Raw genomic sequence first — 14816 nt, forward strand, 5'->3', positions numbered from 1 at the left:
TGTTGTTTCTAAGCTGTGAATATGATATCCAAATCAAGTCTCCATTTTTATTTTTCTCCTTTATAAAAGTTATAAGCCTTAGCTATGTGACTCTAACGTTTTCAAATAAGAGTTGCAGCAGTCGTGTGATGAAATTGCTACACCTAATTCCTTTATACAGTATTTTGGCATTCAAAATACAGCACTAAATAATTCTCAACAAGTACAGGTTAACATCAAAGTTTTATCCTTACTTGAAATTGAGTTGCACGGTTCATTAACTTGGGAAGTATCAGCTGGTTTTTGCCAACTTTCATCTCACAGAGACTCCATTGATAATTGGCTCAGAAGTAGAGTTTTAACTTAAATAATCCTGTCTATGTTTTCAAATTATCAGGTAAAATTACAAAAAGAAAGAGACAATGAGGGATTAATTAAAAAAAAAACCAACCAGAAGGAAACTGCTTTTCATACAAAGTGAAAGAAAAAATTAAAACCTGAAAAGTATGATGAAATTAGTTAACATGAGGACACAATTACCAAGCAAAAATTATTTTAAAACATTGTAGATTGAAGCAACAGTGCCTCCTTCAGAACACTCATACTATTATTAGCTACAGCCCTGGAATTATTGAGAGTATGGATATCTATGTATTTATTTCTATTTTATTCACCTTTGAAAAATACCCGACTTAGAATGGATTCTGTACAGTTTGGCCCAAAATTTTTTTTAGAAATTAGTTTTATGAGATTATGACCAAAAAAAAAAAGTTAGAAGATTGTCCTTATTTTAATGAGAAGCAGAATTAGAGGTGGGTTTTTTTTCTGATAAAGATGAGAGTTTATTTGGAATTTGCCAGTATAATACATGTATCATGCACTTGGGCTTGGACAGGAACAATCCCATAAGTTTAGCTGTAAAACAATTTCTACCATTTTACAGGCTTAATTGAGTATTGTAAATAAAAGCATGCAAACAGCAGAAGTGACAGAAAGTAAATCCCACTGAATTTTATTTTATTTGATAGGGTTTTTATTTCTACGTAATTGGACCCTTGCTTTTACAGAGATCTTTCAGTCTTTGTGCAGGATCAATACAAGTTCAAGGCCTAAATCTTGAAATCCTTATTCATTGTTTTGTTTTCTCCTTCTGTCTTTGCACCATAGTAAAGTGCCAGCTTTATTCTGCATCACATGTAAAAGTGGGAAAGAGGAAATATTGTTAAACTTCTAAGATGTAGTGAAGATTGCTATACCAGTCTTTTAACATCACTTTTTCCATCTTAAATTATCACGACAAAATATGATTTTTTTTTTAGGATTCAGATTATGCTGTAAACTACAGAGACAGATACTATGAACACAGACTAAGTTTTATGACAAAATGTTAGAAACTGAGAGAGCCTGAGCCTTGGAGGCAATTTGTGCATCTGTGGCTGGAGCAAGCGCAGTGCTGCGATGCAACTCTAACATTAAAAATGAGACAAGGCAGCTTTAAGAGAGAAACAGGAAGCTGTAACTAGAACCCAGCTGAATTCTGAGCTGGGGCACTTTACCCTGAGGCTGCAAATGAAACAGATGTGCTTGCTCTGAATTTCTGTAGTATCTGGACTTTTTTGTACCAGAGGTGATAACACGTTCCTTCCTGTGGCTTTGTTTTCGGTTTTTTTTTTTTTTAGTTTTATTTTGCACATATTTTCCATAAAGGGGATGAAATGGAGAAGTTGAAGAAATACGTATCAGTGAAAGATGAAGATCAGTTTTATCATCAGGGAGCTGTGGAGTTGCTAGTCTTTAACTTTCTACTCATTCTTACAATATTAACAATTTGGTTGTTTAAAAACCATCGATTCCGCTTTCTGCATGAAACTGGAGGAGCTATGCTTTATGGTGAGTATAAATTCAAGTGCCAGCTTAACATGGGTCTAGTTGCATATTTATGATTAGGCACTTGATCTCAAGTGCTGACAAAGCTCAGAAAATGTGCTGAACGAAGTGTCATCTGCTCCGTAACTGTACAGTAAAATAATAATGTCACAGCATCTCATGAAGTAGCCAGAGGCTGACTTGTTAAGGGAACGACTATCATGAGCTGATTATCCTCACAATGTGCACGTTACGTTCCTCTCTGTGCAGACAGACGCTGCATGACACTTTCGGGAGTTTACTGTTTTCAAAAGAAAGAAATGCCCACAGTGAAAGAGGTTATTTAATTTGCTTATTTTCCATGCTTGTTTTGTGTAACATTCATGGGTGTTAGACTACAGAGCCTTGTGAATCCAGCCGTGTTGTCTAATTTTAGTTTAAGTGATCTTGAGATTTTTATTTTGCTTTTTCTCTGTGCCTTTGAAAAACAGACTACGAAAAAATACTCTCAAGTTTTCTCTGAATGCTGTCATTGTACTGCAATTTCAGTTTGCCTGTCTACTTCTAATCTTCTTTTATGAAGTTTCACAATATTGTGTATCACTTTCGCATAGAGCTTTCTGCATTGTCCACCGATAAGAAGTACCCACTGGTTCAGTGGCATACACTTACATGTACAATGATTTCTCGTCATTTTCTTACTCAACAGCTCAGTCATTACATACCTAAATGCCAGGCTGTTTTGACTCAAACATACTCTATGCACATCACACATTCTAGCAGCGTCATACCCCAAACTGGTTTTGTTAAGTTTGCATATTCTGAAAAATATTTGTTTATCATGGCACACCACATGAAAAACACTCCAAGGAGGTTGAGCTGCAAGCCTGCAACAGAAGAGGCAACTGACCCTTGCACTTTGAGATAGCAGCTTCATTTGCTGCATTTCAAGATTATCTCAGTTCCACAGGAGGACTGCAGCTGAAGATCACAGTCCTCTTTGTATCCCTTTCAAACTATTTCATCAGATAAATTAACTGTATGAAATTTCAAGAACACAGGCTATTTCATCTCACTATCTTCACAAGTGACTTGATACTTGGAAGGAAAGCAAGTAAGGAAGAAACTCTTGGCTTAAGCCAGTCACTGGGCCCCTAAGACCTGGGCGAGGAAGTCTTGGGATCTCTTAATTCTCATCTGCCTTGCATTTATTTTAAAGCTGTGATAAAATATTTATTTGATAATATGCCCTTTTTCTGATTTTGAAGTCTGTTGCACATAGTAAACACACTTCAGCTAAATCAGTTGAAACTGAAATACCCATCACAGGATACTTAAATTCAATGGTTTTCATTGTCAGATATCACCTAGATTGTTGTTTAACAGTATTACAGGGTACAAGCTTCATAGCATCACTAAGAATACATTTGCTTGTTGCATTTCTATTAACATCTCTCAAAAGGAAAACCATGAAACACCATGCAATATATTCATTATGATTAACTTGTAAAATATGACATTTTTTCTAATTACGTGGGTGACTCTTCTATAGTAGCATCCTTTACACTATTGTGCTGTTTCCCATGTGCAGTTCACAACAGTTGAAGAATTAGACAAAAGGCTATCAAAATAGAAATGAAATATGGGAGAATGCAACATTACACAAATAAAATCAGTATTTAATTAGTTTTATCTATCTTTTGGTTCTATTTTTCTGCCTGCCCAGAACATAATCTGCACATCATGAGGATAAGCAGCTCATTATATTCTTTTGATCAGTTAAGAGATTAGTGCTCCATCAGGACAGAGCTTTTGAATTATTAAAACATTCATGAACAAAGGGAACATGCCTCATGATTGTAAATAAACTATCTATTTAGTCTTGCATTATTTATGGCAACCTTCAAACAGAAGAAGCTTATTCATAGGATCCAGAAAGCTGATGATGTCCTTTTTTTAACCTTAGAAATTTTGGATATGGACTTAGGCATCTTCAGCATTGTGAAATAGCAATTATTAGAAGAAAGTGGAATTTCAGATGTCACAACAGATCAACAGGCAGCAGCTTCAGGAGAAAATCTTCATGGCACCAAGCACTGACAGTGAGGTGAATCCTGCCCATAATTATTTTTTGCCTTCTATATCAGACCAACTCTGGTTTACACCTTTTGGTGCAACCCAAAAGTCTCTGCCCTACAGTTTGCTTTACGCCAGCCCATTGAGCTGTTTGCTAGGTACATGAATAGCAGCACAAGCAACCAATAATTTTGCTTCAAGTGATAGAAGAATATGGCCACTTATTTGCCAACTGTCCCCCACAGTATGATAGATGGGTCTGTGTCCCCTATCAAGCCAGCGTGCCATTAGGCATATAGCACTGGAAAGGATGGAGAAAGTGAAATATGAGGAAGACAGGGACAAAAAAAACAACACTGAAATACAGAAACAGGAAGAAGTTCTGCAAAGTGCTGAACAGCCACAAATTGAACTCTAGAAACAGCCTGATATAAAGTTCTATTTAAAGTAAAGAATGAATAAAAGGGTTGGGTTGTTTTTTTTTTTCCATAAGCTTTGTAGAAAAATCCAGGTTTAGACTTAATAGTTCCAGCTAAAGAAAAGACCATACTGGAAAACTGTCCATTTAGAAACTTTAAAAACAGATACATTAACTTCTTTTAGCAAAGTAATAGTTCAACACTAAGTATAGCTATACTGAAATTAAAAATCTTTCTGCAATTGCAAAGAAAAAATCCAAAGCATTTAGCATAACCCAGAATCAATTCAACAGGAATTCAGCATCACTGCACAAAAAAATCATGTGTACATATATGCATTTCAAGGCATTTAGCTTGAAAGCATTTAAACACTCAAAATGTTTTGTTGGCTTTGACACCAAACTGAAAAATCACTCAGACAATGAAGAATATAGACTTACCTGTTTGTTTATTCATTTCTTTGTTTTCCAGTATCCCAGAGAACAGATTTCTCTGCACATTGTAGCTTTGTTTGACAAACAGACCCCAAATAGTAAACTCAACTTGCTTCCTGAGTTCTGTATCTCAGGGAGGTAGGTAAGCATGAGAGTACCTTTGTGCCACCCAAAAAGGGAAGAGCATCCTTTATATACATTATTATACAGAATTAGTGTGGTAGATGGTCTACACAAGCAGTAACAAAAACTGAATGCTGCTTCTCTCAGGTGGCCTTTCTCTTACAACCAGGCCCCAGAAGAACAGCCTCTAAGTATTAGACTAAAAGAGTTAAGTACCTGTCAGCCAGATCCTACAGAGCCTGATCTCTTTAAATACCTCAGCTGTAAAACGTTAGGTGCCAAATTTCCCATTTAATACATAAATCACAGCCCTCCACATTAGTGGGGGAACAGCCCAGAGCTAGCACAATGAAAAACTGAGCATAAGTGTCCAAATTTCTCATCTTCCCCATAATTTAGGTGTTAGGACTACATACAGATGCTACCAGTTACCTCTTATTAAGAGGCTAAAGCACTCCTCTTTAGTTGAGTAGCCAGAATTTAACCAAAAAACCCTAACAGACAAACAGAACTCCCCCCACAACTCACCAATACAATCTGTGCCTTTTATCTGCTAGGTTAATTAGCAACTTTGGTTGAAATTGCTCTCAGCTTGAATAGTTTTCACCCCTAGGGAACATGTGATGCCCCTTAGGGTGGAGGTGAGGCTGTTTGAAGATGTACCTGCCTTCAAAGTTGTGCTCTGTGGGACTAGTTGGTCAGACTGGAAGGAAAACATAAAAAGGATGAATGACAGAACACGGTCATTGTAGCACTCACAAGAAATGCCTTTGTGTTGCAGTGGTTAGAGATGCTTCCTGAAGTTCAGAGGGGATCGGAGGGGTGGGACTGGAGGTCTACCACTCTTTTTTTTTCCTTTCCTCTTGCTGCTCAGCTCTTGGCAGGTGTGCAGCGAGAAAGCTGACACGTAGTGGCCCTTCCTCAACCCCTTCTGGGGATCCCATGCAGCATGTTTGGAAGTGAGGCAAATACCAGAGTTCTTTATTCAGCTTTGGTGGAGGTGTCTAACGATTAGGCTATGATTCTTACACCTCCTAAATCCATTTTGCTTCTTGTGTGGAATAACTGTAGTTTTCTTCTGATTGTGAGTGCATTCCTAATTCTCAAAGCAGCAATGGATGTAACAAATCCCAGGAAAAGGAATCTCCAGCCCTCAAAGAAATAATGAAGAGTAATTTTTTGTCTTCCTGACTACAACATTCATAATGAGGAGAGATTGTCAGGATTCAGAAGAATGCTTGGAAAATCATGAACAAGGGAGAAACTGACATAGTGGGTAGATGGAAAAGAGGAATAGCATTCTTGAGGCAAACAAAGAAATTTGGAAGAAATTCTAAAATATTTAGAAAATTCAAGTAAGGGCTAACACTGCATCCCTGGGTGTCTTTATTAAGGAAGGCATTTAACAGATGACTAGATAAAATCCTGAGGAAAGAACAGTTCAGTTCAGGACTCAGGAGTTTGGCATGAGTGACTTAAGAAATCCCTTCCAATGCTCTCATCTATGATGAAGGATTTTATCCTGCTTCCACTGAATAAATTGGAAAACCTGCATTGCCTTCAGTGGAAACATGACAAGAGTTTTACTTAGAGATTTTGCTGCAAGATCTTACTTCAAAGAACAACTGAGACTTTTTTTAAGGAAATCTGTACCTTTAGTTATACCCTTTTCTGTTTCAGTCTTGCATTTGAATACATGTGCTTTAAAACATGAATTAAAAGAAGCATTGGTACTAGTTTTGAAGAAAAATGTCTTAAATATGGGGAAGTTGAGATGAAACATTTATAACTGGATTTGGACTCCTAGAATACAAGATAGGTACTCTGTGCTAGTACACTCAAGTTTAGCCTTGCATAAGAGTTTGCATGTACGATTACCTACATCCTTAAGTGATGTAATACTATTTGCAACTTTTTTATTCCTGCTAACCAGTACCTTAGTGTAATACCTACTTGTGATGTCAGGTAATGGATGCAGCATCATTCCTGACTCATCTTCAGGGAGTTTTGACTGCCAAGTTCCTAAACTTAGGTGGTAAAGCCAGGCTTTCTGTGCATGCCACTATGAAGTCAAAATTCTTTGTACAGAAGGTATGCTTTTACATACCAAAGTCCATAGAACTTTGTGAGAAAATTTTCATGTTATTCTGCCACAAAACCCTGATTGCAAGGGAATCAGGAATTATTACTTTTTTCATAACAGATACATCCAAATGATATTTTCCCATTATTTCTTTGCCTTTAAATGAACTATAAAGAATGTTTCAGAAGATACATGACAAAAGCATTATTTCAGTTTGGAAGGGGGAGTAGTAGAAAGGAGAGTATATTATACACCTACTTAAAAATTAATTATTTCTATTAGAATATAATCTGGCTCCTGAATTCTGTCAGGAAAGAAATGTTATATAGTGATTGAAAGCAGAAAGAGCACTCCATAAATGATACACCTACTAAAATATTAAATACACTCTTACCAGATTTTTAATTCACTGGGGGTTTTATATAGGGTCTTTGGCACATTTATTATTACTGAAGGAAAAATATAATCCCATCATTTATATTGACTCTTGCAATATTGTGTAGTGATAGCAATTTTCAATGTTTGAACCTTCCAGAAAGCATTTGAGAATATTCTAAATCAAGCCATCATTATGGATCCTGTCCATGTTTTTTTTTCATATTTAATACATTATAGACCTCAAAACACCATTGATGCCCTCAGAATATCGACTGTTCGAATCTTCTCTAATGTAATTTCTCCAAGATGTGTATTCTGCTGAATACTCTCACAATTTCCTTGTTCTTTCATTATCATTTCATTATTTGTGTGGCTCTGTAGGTTACGCAGATCTGGACTCCATCAGAGGATAAGATCTAAAGCTAGTAAAAGAAAACCCAAAATGCAAACTTGAATTCCAGTTGTAAAGCTCAGTCAGGATCTTTATTTCTCTACAGCTACTGTGATCATATTTTTAAAATATTCCTTTTCTGCAAATTAATTTATTTATACTCAAGAGCTGTCTTTCAGCACTAGAATCTACAATATTTGCATTTCTTTCCATTCCAGAAAATTCCTACAGACACAGTTTGAGACTAGCGCTGAAGATAACTTATCTTCTCAGAATACAGAATAAGAACAGTCACCTACTCCTAGTTTAAACTTGATACTACAGGTTGAAATAATTTGCCCTTGGACAATTCAATGCAATCGCATTACTATAATTGAGAACAGTCGTTTTCACTTTTAAAACTATCAAACAGAATGTATTTCAAAGTATATGCTATATTAGGCAATACAACACACATCTAGGAATCTCAAACTGTTGTGGGACACAGTAGTCCACCTGGCTGTACAACAGAGATAACAGAGACGATAAAGGCAATGACAGCTGGTCTCCACAGAGCTCCCTTCAGCAGTTCCGTGTTGCCATTCTGAAAGTTATTATGTCTACAAGCCACATAAACAGTTAAACTTCAAAGGTTAAAAAGTAAATCAGAATTCTGAATAGTAGGATTTAAACTCTTATTTTTAAAATCACTTTCATGTTTTTAGCTCTTTGTTCACAATTTTTGAGGCCTTAGTTAAAAATAGTGCCATTTCCTTACAGTCCTGTCTTCTGCATGCAGCAAGACGACTTGTACCAATAAGCATGATGCTCATTGTTGCTGGTATAACAGAAACAAAACTAGTAGGAAAAAAGATTACTGTCCTATATAATTTTGGAAGACATAGTGTGAAGGTCTAGATAAATATCCAGAAAAAGGCAGGTTAATATGACAGATGCTGTAAACGAACAGGTAAATATTAGAGACCAGGAAATGCAGCAAGACAAGAAGTTGGGCAAGCACAGAAGAATGATGTGTGGGAAATAGGATGAGGGACATGCAGGGAAATTTGGTAAGCAGAGAGAGAATGGAGGAGGAAAGAAAAGGGAAATGAAAGAGGAGACGATGGTATTGGTGAACAGGTGGTAACGACACATTGGCCTAGCCAAACACTTCTTTCTCCTGACTATTCACAACCTATTCCATCTTGTGACCTGATACTGATTCTAGTGAACTATGTTGCCAAATACTCCTATTCTTGAGCAGTCCTTTTCTGCCAGCGTCATTGCACAGGCACTGGTGGTCTGCAAAATATTTTTGTTACCTGAGCTGATTAAGTCTATGTAATACCTGATAACAGAAGTGCAACAGAGGCTGTAGTTTAAAACACTGAGTGATAGGAACAAACATGGTAAAGGAAAAAGTAAAAGTTTTCCATTCCAGAGAGTGGGAAGAAAACATAAATTCTTGTCCAAGCATCAAATGAAGTCGAATTTTTCATGTATTTGAAATTTAATTTGGAAATGAAATATGTAGTTCTTCTAGAGGAAATCTAATAAAAATAAGATGAAAACCCTGGCTGTTCTAACTAATTAATGGTTTCCTGGATTCTGACTTATGATTCTGGGCATCTGGGCCTGACCACTGTAGAAGTTATAATTCACAGTAGCAGGCACAGTGCTTGCTTCCCTTTTCCCGTATGTACTTTCCCTTAGAATTTTGAGGAATTCTGTCTTTTACTACAGCTAGATTTATTATCTCATCTATTGCATAAATGCTGTACAACTTCAGAAAGTGGCCTTGCAGTTTTCTACTGCTTATCTAAATCCTCTGCCATTTCAAGAAACCAACCATACTAAACATTAGATACAAAACAAACATAAATGCATATGCATATACTAAACAAGCAACACAGCTGTTACACTGTAATAGCATCAGTCCAGGAAGCTACAAGCTTGCCTTTTATGTGTGCTAGAAATCTGCAGTTCAGAGAGTCTCTCTCACGGGAAAATGTGTCAATAACAAAAACATTCTATTTATCTCTCTAGGCATTTATGAACACATTAGTGTGGCATCAGATTACTGGATAAAACTTAAACATTGTATTTTTCAGATGCTTATCAGCTATTTCGTGTAATTTAATTTCTTTCTTATCTTTCATTAGTAGAGTGTATTTATCTAGATGTTTTCTAGATGTTTAGATGTCTTCCATCAATATTTAATCTGAGAATTCTTATCATTTTATGAACATGTTCATAATCAGTAACTGTAAAGCTGTTCATCATATACATGGGACTTAAAGCACAGACATTAAAAAAGCATGGAAATTAAATTTGAAACCAAATTCAAGTCTCTAAGGGTGAAAATAATCTCAATAATGTTATCTAGCTAAATATTAGTCACTTCTCCTGAAGTAAACATGCAAGCTGCCACTAGAGCCAACAAAAAGAAGTGTACCTTCCAGGGCACAATTGCAGGAGTACATTTTCCTCTCTGTTAACCATAAAGGGAGCCAAAATGTCTGTCTTAGATAAGAGTCCTCAATTGTAGATAATCAAATCAATTAATCCCAGTCTTAATCTTCATTTCCTTCCTGCTTTTTTTTTTCCCATGTTTATCCAGTCTCAAAAATACAGTCTTCTGCAGAAAGCAGAATGTGCCCAAGGATACTGTCAGAGTTTTGCCCCCATGAATGAAGTGCATAAAATCACCAAAAGCACAGCTGATTTTTGTATGCTCAGTACAGCACATAAATTATGCCAGCATCCCTCTTCTCTACATATCTATCGAAAGTTCTGTGGTTGAGCAACTCAATTAATAACTATATCAGAATGATTCCAGCAACTGGATCACAAAAATGGGAGTACAGCTAAGCATATGTCAAACCAACATCTGTTTTCTAGTAAAAAAATATCATTTTGGAAAAATATTTAGTGGTCATCCATGAAGTGCTGAGCAACTCTGTGAAGGTGGAATTCCTGAGAAAGTGGTGTCCTAGTTCTAATAGAGTTCATTTTTCTCCAAATCAGTAATTGTGTATCATCAGATATTGAAAGGTACCTGATGGTTTTGGTTTTGTTTTTACTCTCCAGGCCTCGTGATGGGATTAATTATACGATACGCGACAAAAGCATCAGATGTTGAAAGTGGAACTGTTTATGAATGTGAAAAGCTGAAATCTGGGCCATCCACTTTATTTATTAATATAACTAATCAAGTCTATGAATATCAATACAAAAGAGAGATCAGCCACCACAACGTCCATGGTCACCAGGGCAATGCAATGCTTCAAAAGGTAAAACCTGTCTTATTTTTGTTCTAAACTATTTAAAATATTTATTTTATTTAAACCCTAGAGAGAGGAAAACAGGTTTCAACCTAAATTGTGACACACAGAGAGAGAGGCTATTCTGAATTTAGGGTGAAAATGATAAATGAGGAAGAAGAATGGGAATGGAAATAAGGTACGGTACAGACCTGACCATCATTTAGTATACTGTATAGCTGTATGCTTGCAGAATAGTTGCCTGAACTCTTTTAGATGGCAGTCTTGCCTCTCACAGATACTGTGTTCACTTGCAGGTGAAGCTGTTATCTTGCCACCAAAACTTTATAAACCCCACTGCTATCTTTATTTGCATCCTGTCTTAAAAGTGACTAGCTCTGGCAGCATAATGCAAGTGAGCTTTACCTCCTATATACAGACTCTAAACGTACTCCAAAATATAAACTTGTAAATATGTAAACTTCCATAGATAGGTGGATTTTTTTATGATGCTATAATGCATTACAATGTTCTCATACATTAGTTCTCTACTGCAGTGGTCTTCAGCCCAAATTTCACCAGGTATCCCCAAGCTTGGGGAGATAGCATTGTGGCAATTCAGGCTGGATGCAAAAAGGGAAGCATGGGAGGAAGTTTACAGTCTTTTACAATGTCATGGCCTTTTCTGTTTTCCAGTATATAACAATTAAAATATTTTACTTTGTTAGTATATTCTTCCTCCCCCCCCTACCCGTCCTTTGGGATATTTACTTCTTGTACTGTTCACTTTCTTAAAAAATGACAGCAATTTAAAGAACCCATGAGTGCAGAGGGACTTTTTAAAATCTGGATTTCATGCTCAAAGACATCACATATTCACATGAAGCTTTTAGGTCCTTAGAAGGGTTGGGGTTTTTTTACAGTATTGCCATATATTATTTTGCTTTGTCCAAATATTATTATCTAGCACAGTAATACACATTCCTGTGTATTATAGTGGTTATCATTATAAAAACTTTTAAGTTATGCTTAGAATGTACACTGCGGAACTCAGCAGAATCAGGAATTGACCATCTACTCAAATTGCTTGCTGATGCAGCACCACTATGTGCCTGTCTGTCATTACTGCCGGACTCTTGCCATTCTCAGAAAGAGCTAGACTGCCAAGGACTATTAGAGCTGTGGTGGGTGGAGGCAGAAAAATACTGCAGCAGACAGATTAGTCAGATTTTGCTGAATCTTCATCCTTTTTCCAGCTAGTTGGTTGCAAGAGATTTGTCTTAGTCAAGGTGTATGCTTAGTATCCCAGGCATGTGTTCTAATCCATTATATTTGAACATCTTCATCAAACCTGGTATACTGAAGCTGACTTGTGTTAGGAGAAGGGAGCAGCACTAACTCACACAGAAGTTTCTGTTGCCCTTACAGGGGATTGCTCAATCCTCTTTCCAGTCTCATTTTGGTGGAAGATCCTTTAAAGTCTCAACTGTGAATTGTGGGTTTCTCCATAGTATTGGAAACGCCTCAGCCTGCCTGGATTTTCACTTCAAAATTATCTGGCAAATGCCCTCTTAAAAAGAAAAAAAAAAAGAAAGAGGGAGGAATTCAGTAGTATTTAGGAGACAGTAACAATGCCTGGCAGCTTTTCTGACTGGCAAAAACACTAACATAAAAACCACAAAATATGATCACACCATGCTCTGTTTTTTGTACAATTGTAATTCCCTTTTGACCTCAGTACAAGGGTTTAGTAAGTCCGTTTATCAGAAAGAATTGACTGTGGCATGACTTACAAACACATATCCTTTAAAACGTGGTTTTAAATAATAAAACATGCAGTCAGGATTTATGATGCCTATGAGAAAACTATTTTATCGTATTTGCTGAATTAATTCCAAAATTAACATTTCAGACTGTTAGTTCATAAGTGAAGAAAATCCTTTTTCTGTCTTCCTTTCAATGAAGCTACTGGCGTAGCTAAAGTTGCTGGCACATTGTTTGCCAGCTAGATTTTTTCAACTTTGTAACTCAAAGTAAGCAGAATGGAAAAAAAGGCTGAGCTTTTACTTCCTGTTTATGAAATCAGGCTGTCTGTTAGTAAGAAGACGGAAGTGATTTTGTAGGCAGGTCTTACTCTTTTGAAGCTAAAGAATTCATCTAGAATACTGTAGCCTAAATATCACTAAAATCACTAAGTATCACTAAAATATTACTTTATCTGAACAAAGGAGCTGCAAGCCATTGCATTAATTGCATCCTGTTGTTTTAAAAGTATTGGTATACTATAATCTGCTGACAGAACAGTAAACTGTACACAGGCTTATTAAAATATTTTTTTCTTAAACAACACCGTGGTTTCAAACAGGATCCTGCTTTATTGAAAGCTACTTGTCATGAAGCGCGGTCACTGAACACTGTCATTGGTCTCTGTGCAAATATGAACAGAGTACTGTCAACAGCTGGAACAAGAACTTTTTGCCTTACCTAACATCATCTTCATCCTAGCATTACTTTAAAGATTTTAATGAGTATTTTATAAACTCTTTCTGGCTGTTGTAGAAACAAAAATGAATGTTTCACATGAACAGGACTGGCATTACACAGGCATTTTAGTGTAACAAACTACACAACAGAGAATGAAATGGTGCCCACTGCTGTGCCAGCCAGGAACCACAAAGAGAGTAGCCCAGTAGCATACCTTCAGTTCTGAAAGCAAATAGCACCTCAGTTATGTCTTTGCAGAAAATCTAATTAATCTTTGGAGAATGGCTGCCTGGTCCTTAGCTTAGTGAGGATATAAGGCAACCCCTTTGCCTATAAAGCAGATGCAAGGTACGTAGGCGATAGACAGCGCTAGTGCCTCTCAGATTTCATAACAGTGATATGTTGCATCTTCAGTAACGCAGAGAGAGATACCTGTCACCAGAAGCAAATTACAGTTTCATTGCCATGACAATGTGATTTATAATGTCAGCACATATAGAAATAGAAAAAGCAGCAAAGAACTAAGGATGGTACTGGTAAATTAGTTGAGCTGCTAATAATTAAGGCCATCACAAAACCCTCAAACTGAAGTCTGGAAGAAAAGGCTTTATGCCATTTGTGAATTTCATGCCTACATAGACAGTCCTTTTTGCTTTGCTACACTTAGGTTTTGTTACAAAGTAGAAATACCTATTTACTGTGGAGAGTCTAGAGCTTGTTTTGTTGCAGTCAGGCCAAAATGGATTGACTGGATAGGATCTATTCTATTTTATGAGATGTGTTACAGTGGAAATGATGCTAGAGAAGCAGTCTGGAGATTTATTGAGAAACTTGAGGACAATAGAAACCTATTCAGGCAGGTTAGCAGAACTGATGATACAACTATAGTTTAATGAGTTATGCTGCATCTGAGCAACACTGCCTAGTCACATAAATGTTCCTTGCCTGCTAAAAATGGGAGTTAAATTGTATTTTTCAGCACTTTTAGGTTAACACAAATGAAGTAATAAAGATGGTCAAAGTGTGCACAGTTTTCATGTGCAGTAACTCAAGAAAGTACATATTAGATGACAGCCAGTAGTTCATTAAGCAACTTTAGCAGGCTCCGTCTGTGCCTAAATAGATATGCTTCAAAGGAAACATTACCTCGGTTTTGATAGTGTAGGCCGTTTCTTTTATCACCACTCTGTACATGAGGAACTGAGGCAGAACACCAACGATGTGTTTTTCCTGAAACTGAACAGGGATTCCATGTGTGAACCGGGAATTGAGCCATGGGACTGTCAAGTTGGATGGCTGGTAGTGCAGATATTTACTATCACAGGTAACACTGCTTGCCTG

The 14816-nt window shown here is 36.7% G+C and overlaps 1 protein-coding gene across 1 annotated transcript in view; it reads left to right on the top strand.

The window, feature by feature from the left end:
• Window positions 1–1512: 1512 nt before the first annotated feature.
• The window catches only part of SLC9A9 (solute carrier family 9, subfamily A (NHE9, cation proton antiporter 9), member 9), a 204536-nt gene continuing 191232 nt past the window's right edge, over window positions 1513–14816 (top strand). Inside the window, exons 1-2 of the mRNA XM_014951813.1 lie at window positions 1513–1869; window positions 10819–11021. Coding sequence (XP_014807299.1) covers window positions 1695–1869; window positions 10819–11021 — 378 coding nt within the window. The 5' untranslated portion in view covers window positions 1513–1694. The remainder of the gene's footprint in view (window positions 1870–10818; window positions 11022–14816) is intronic.

Source organism: Calidris pugnax, unplaced genomic scaffold (genome assembly GCF_001431845.1).
Source record: "Calidris pugnax isolate Ruff unplaced genomic scaffold, ASM143184v1 scaffold197, whole genome shotgun sequence".
In the NCBI taxonomy this organism is placed as follows: Eukaryota; Metazoa; Chordata; class Aves; order Charadriiformes; family Scolopacidae; genus Calidris; species Calidris pugnax.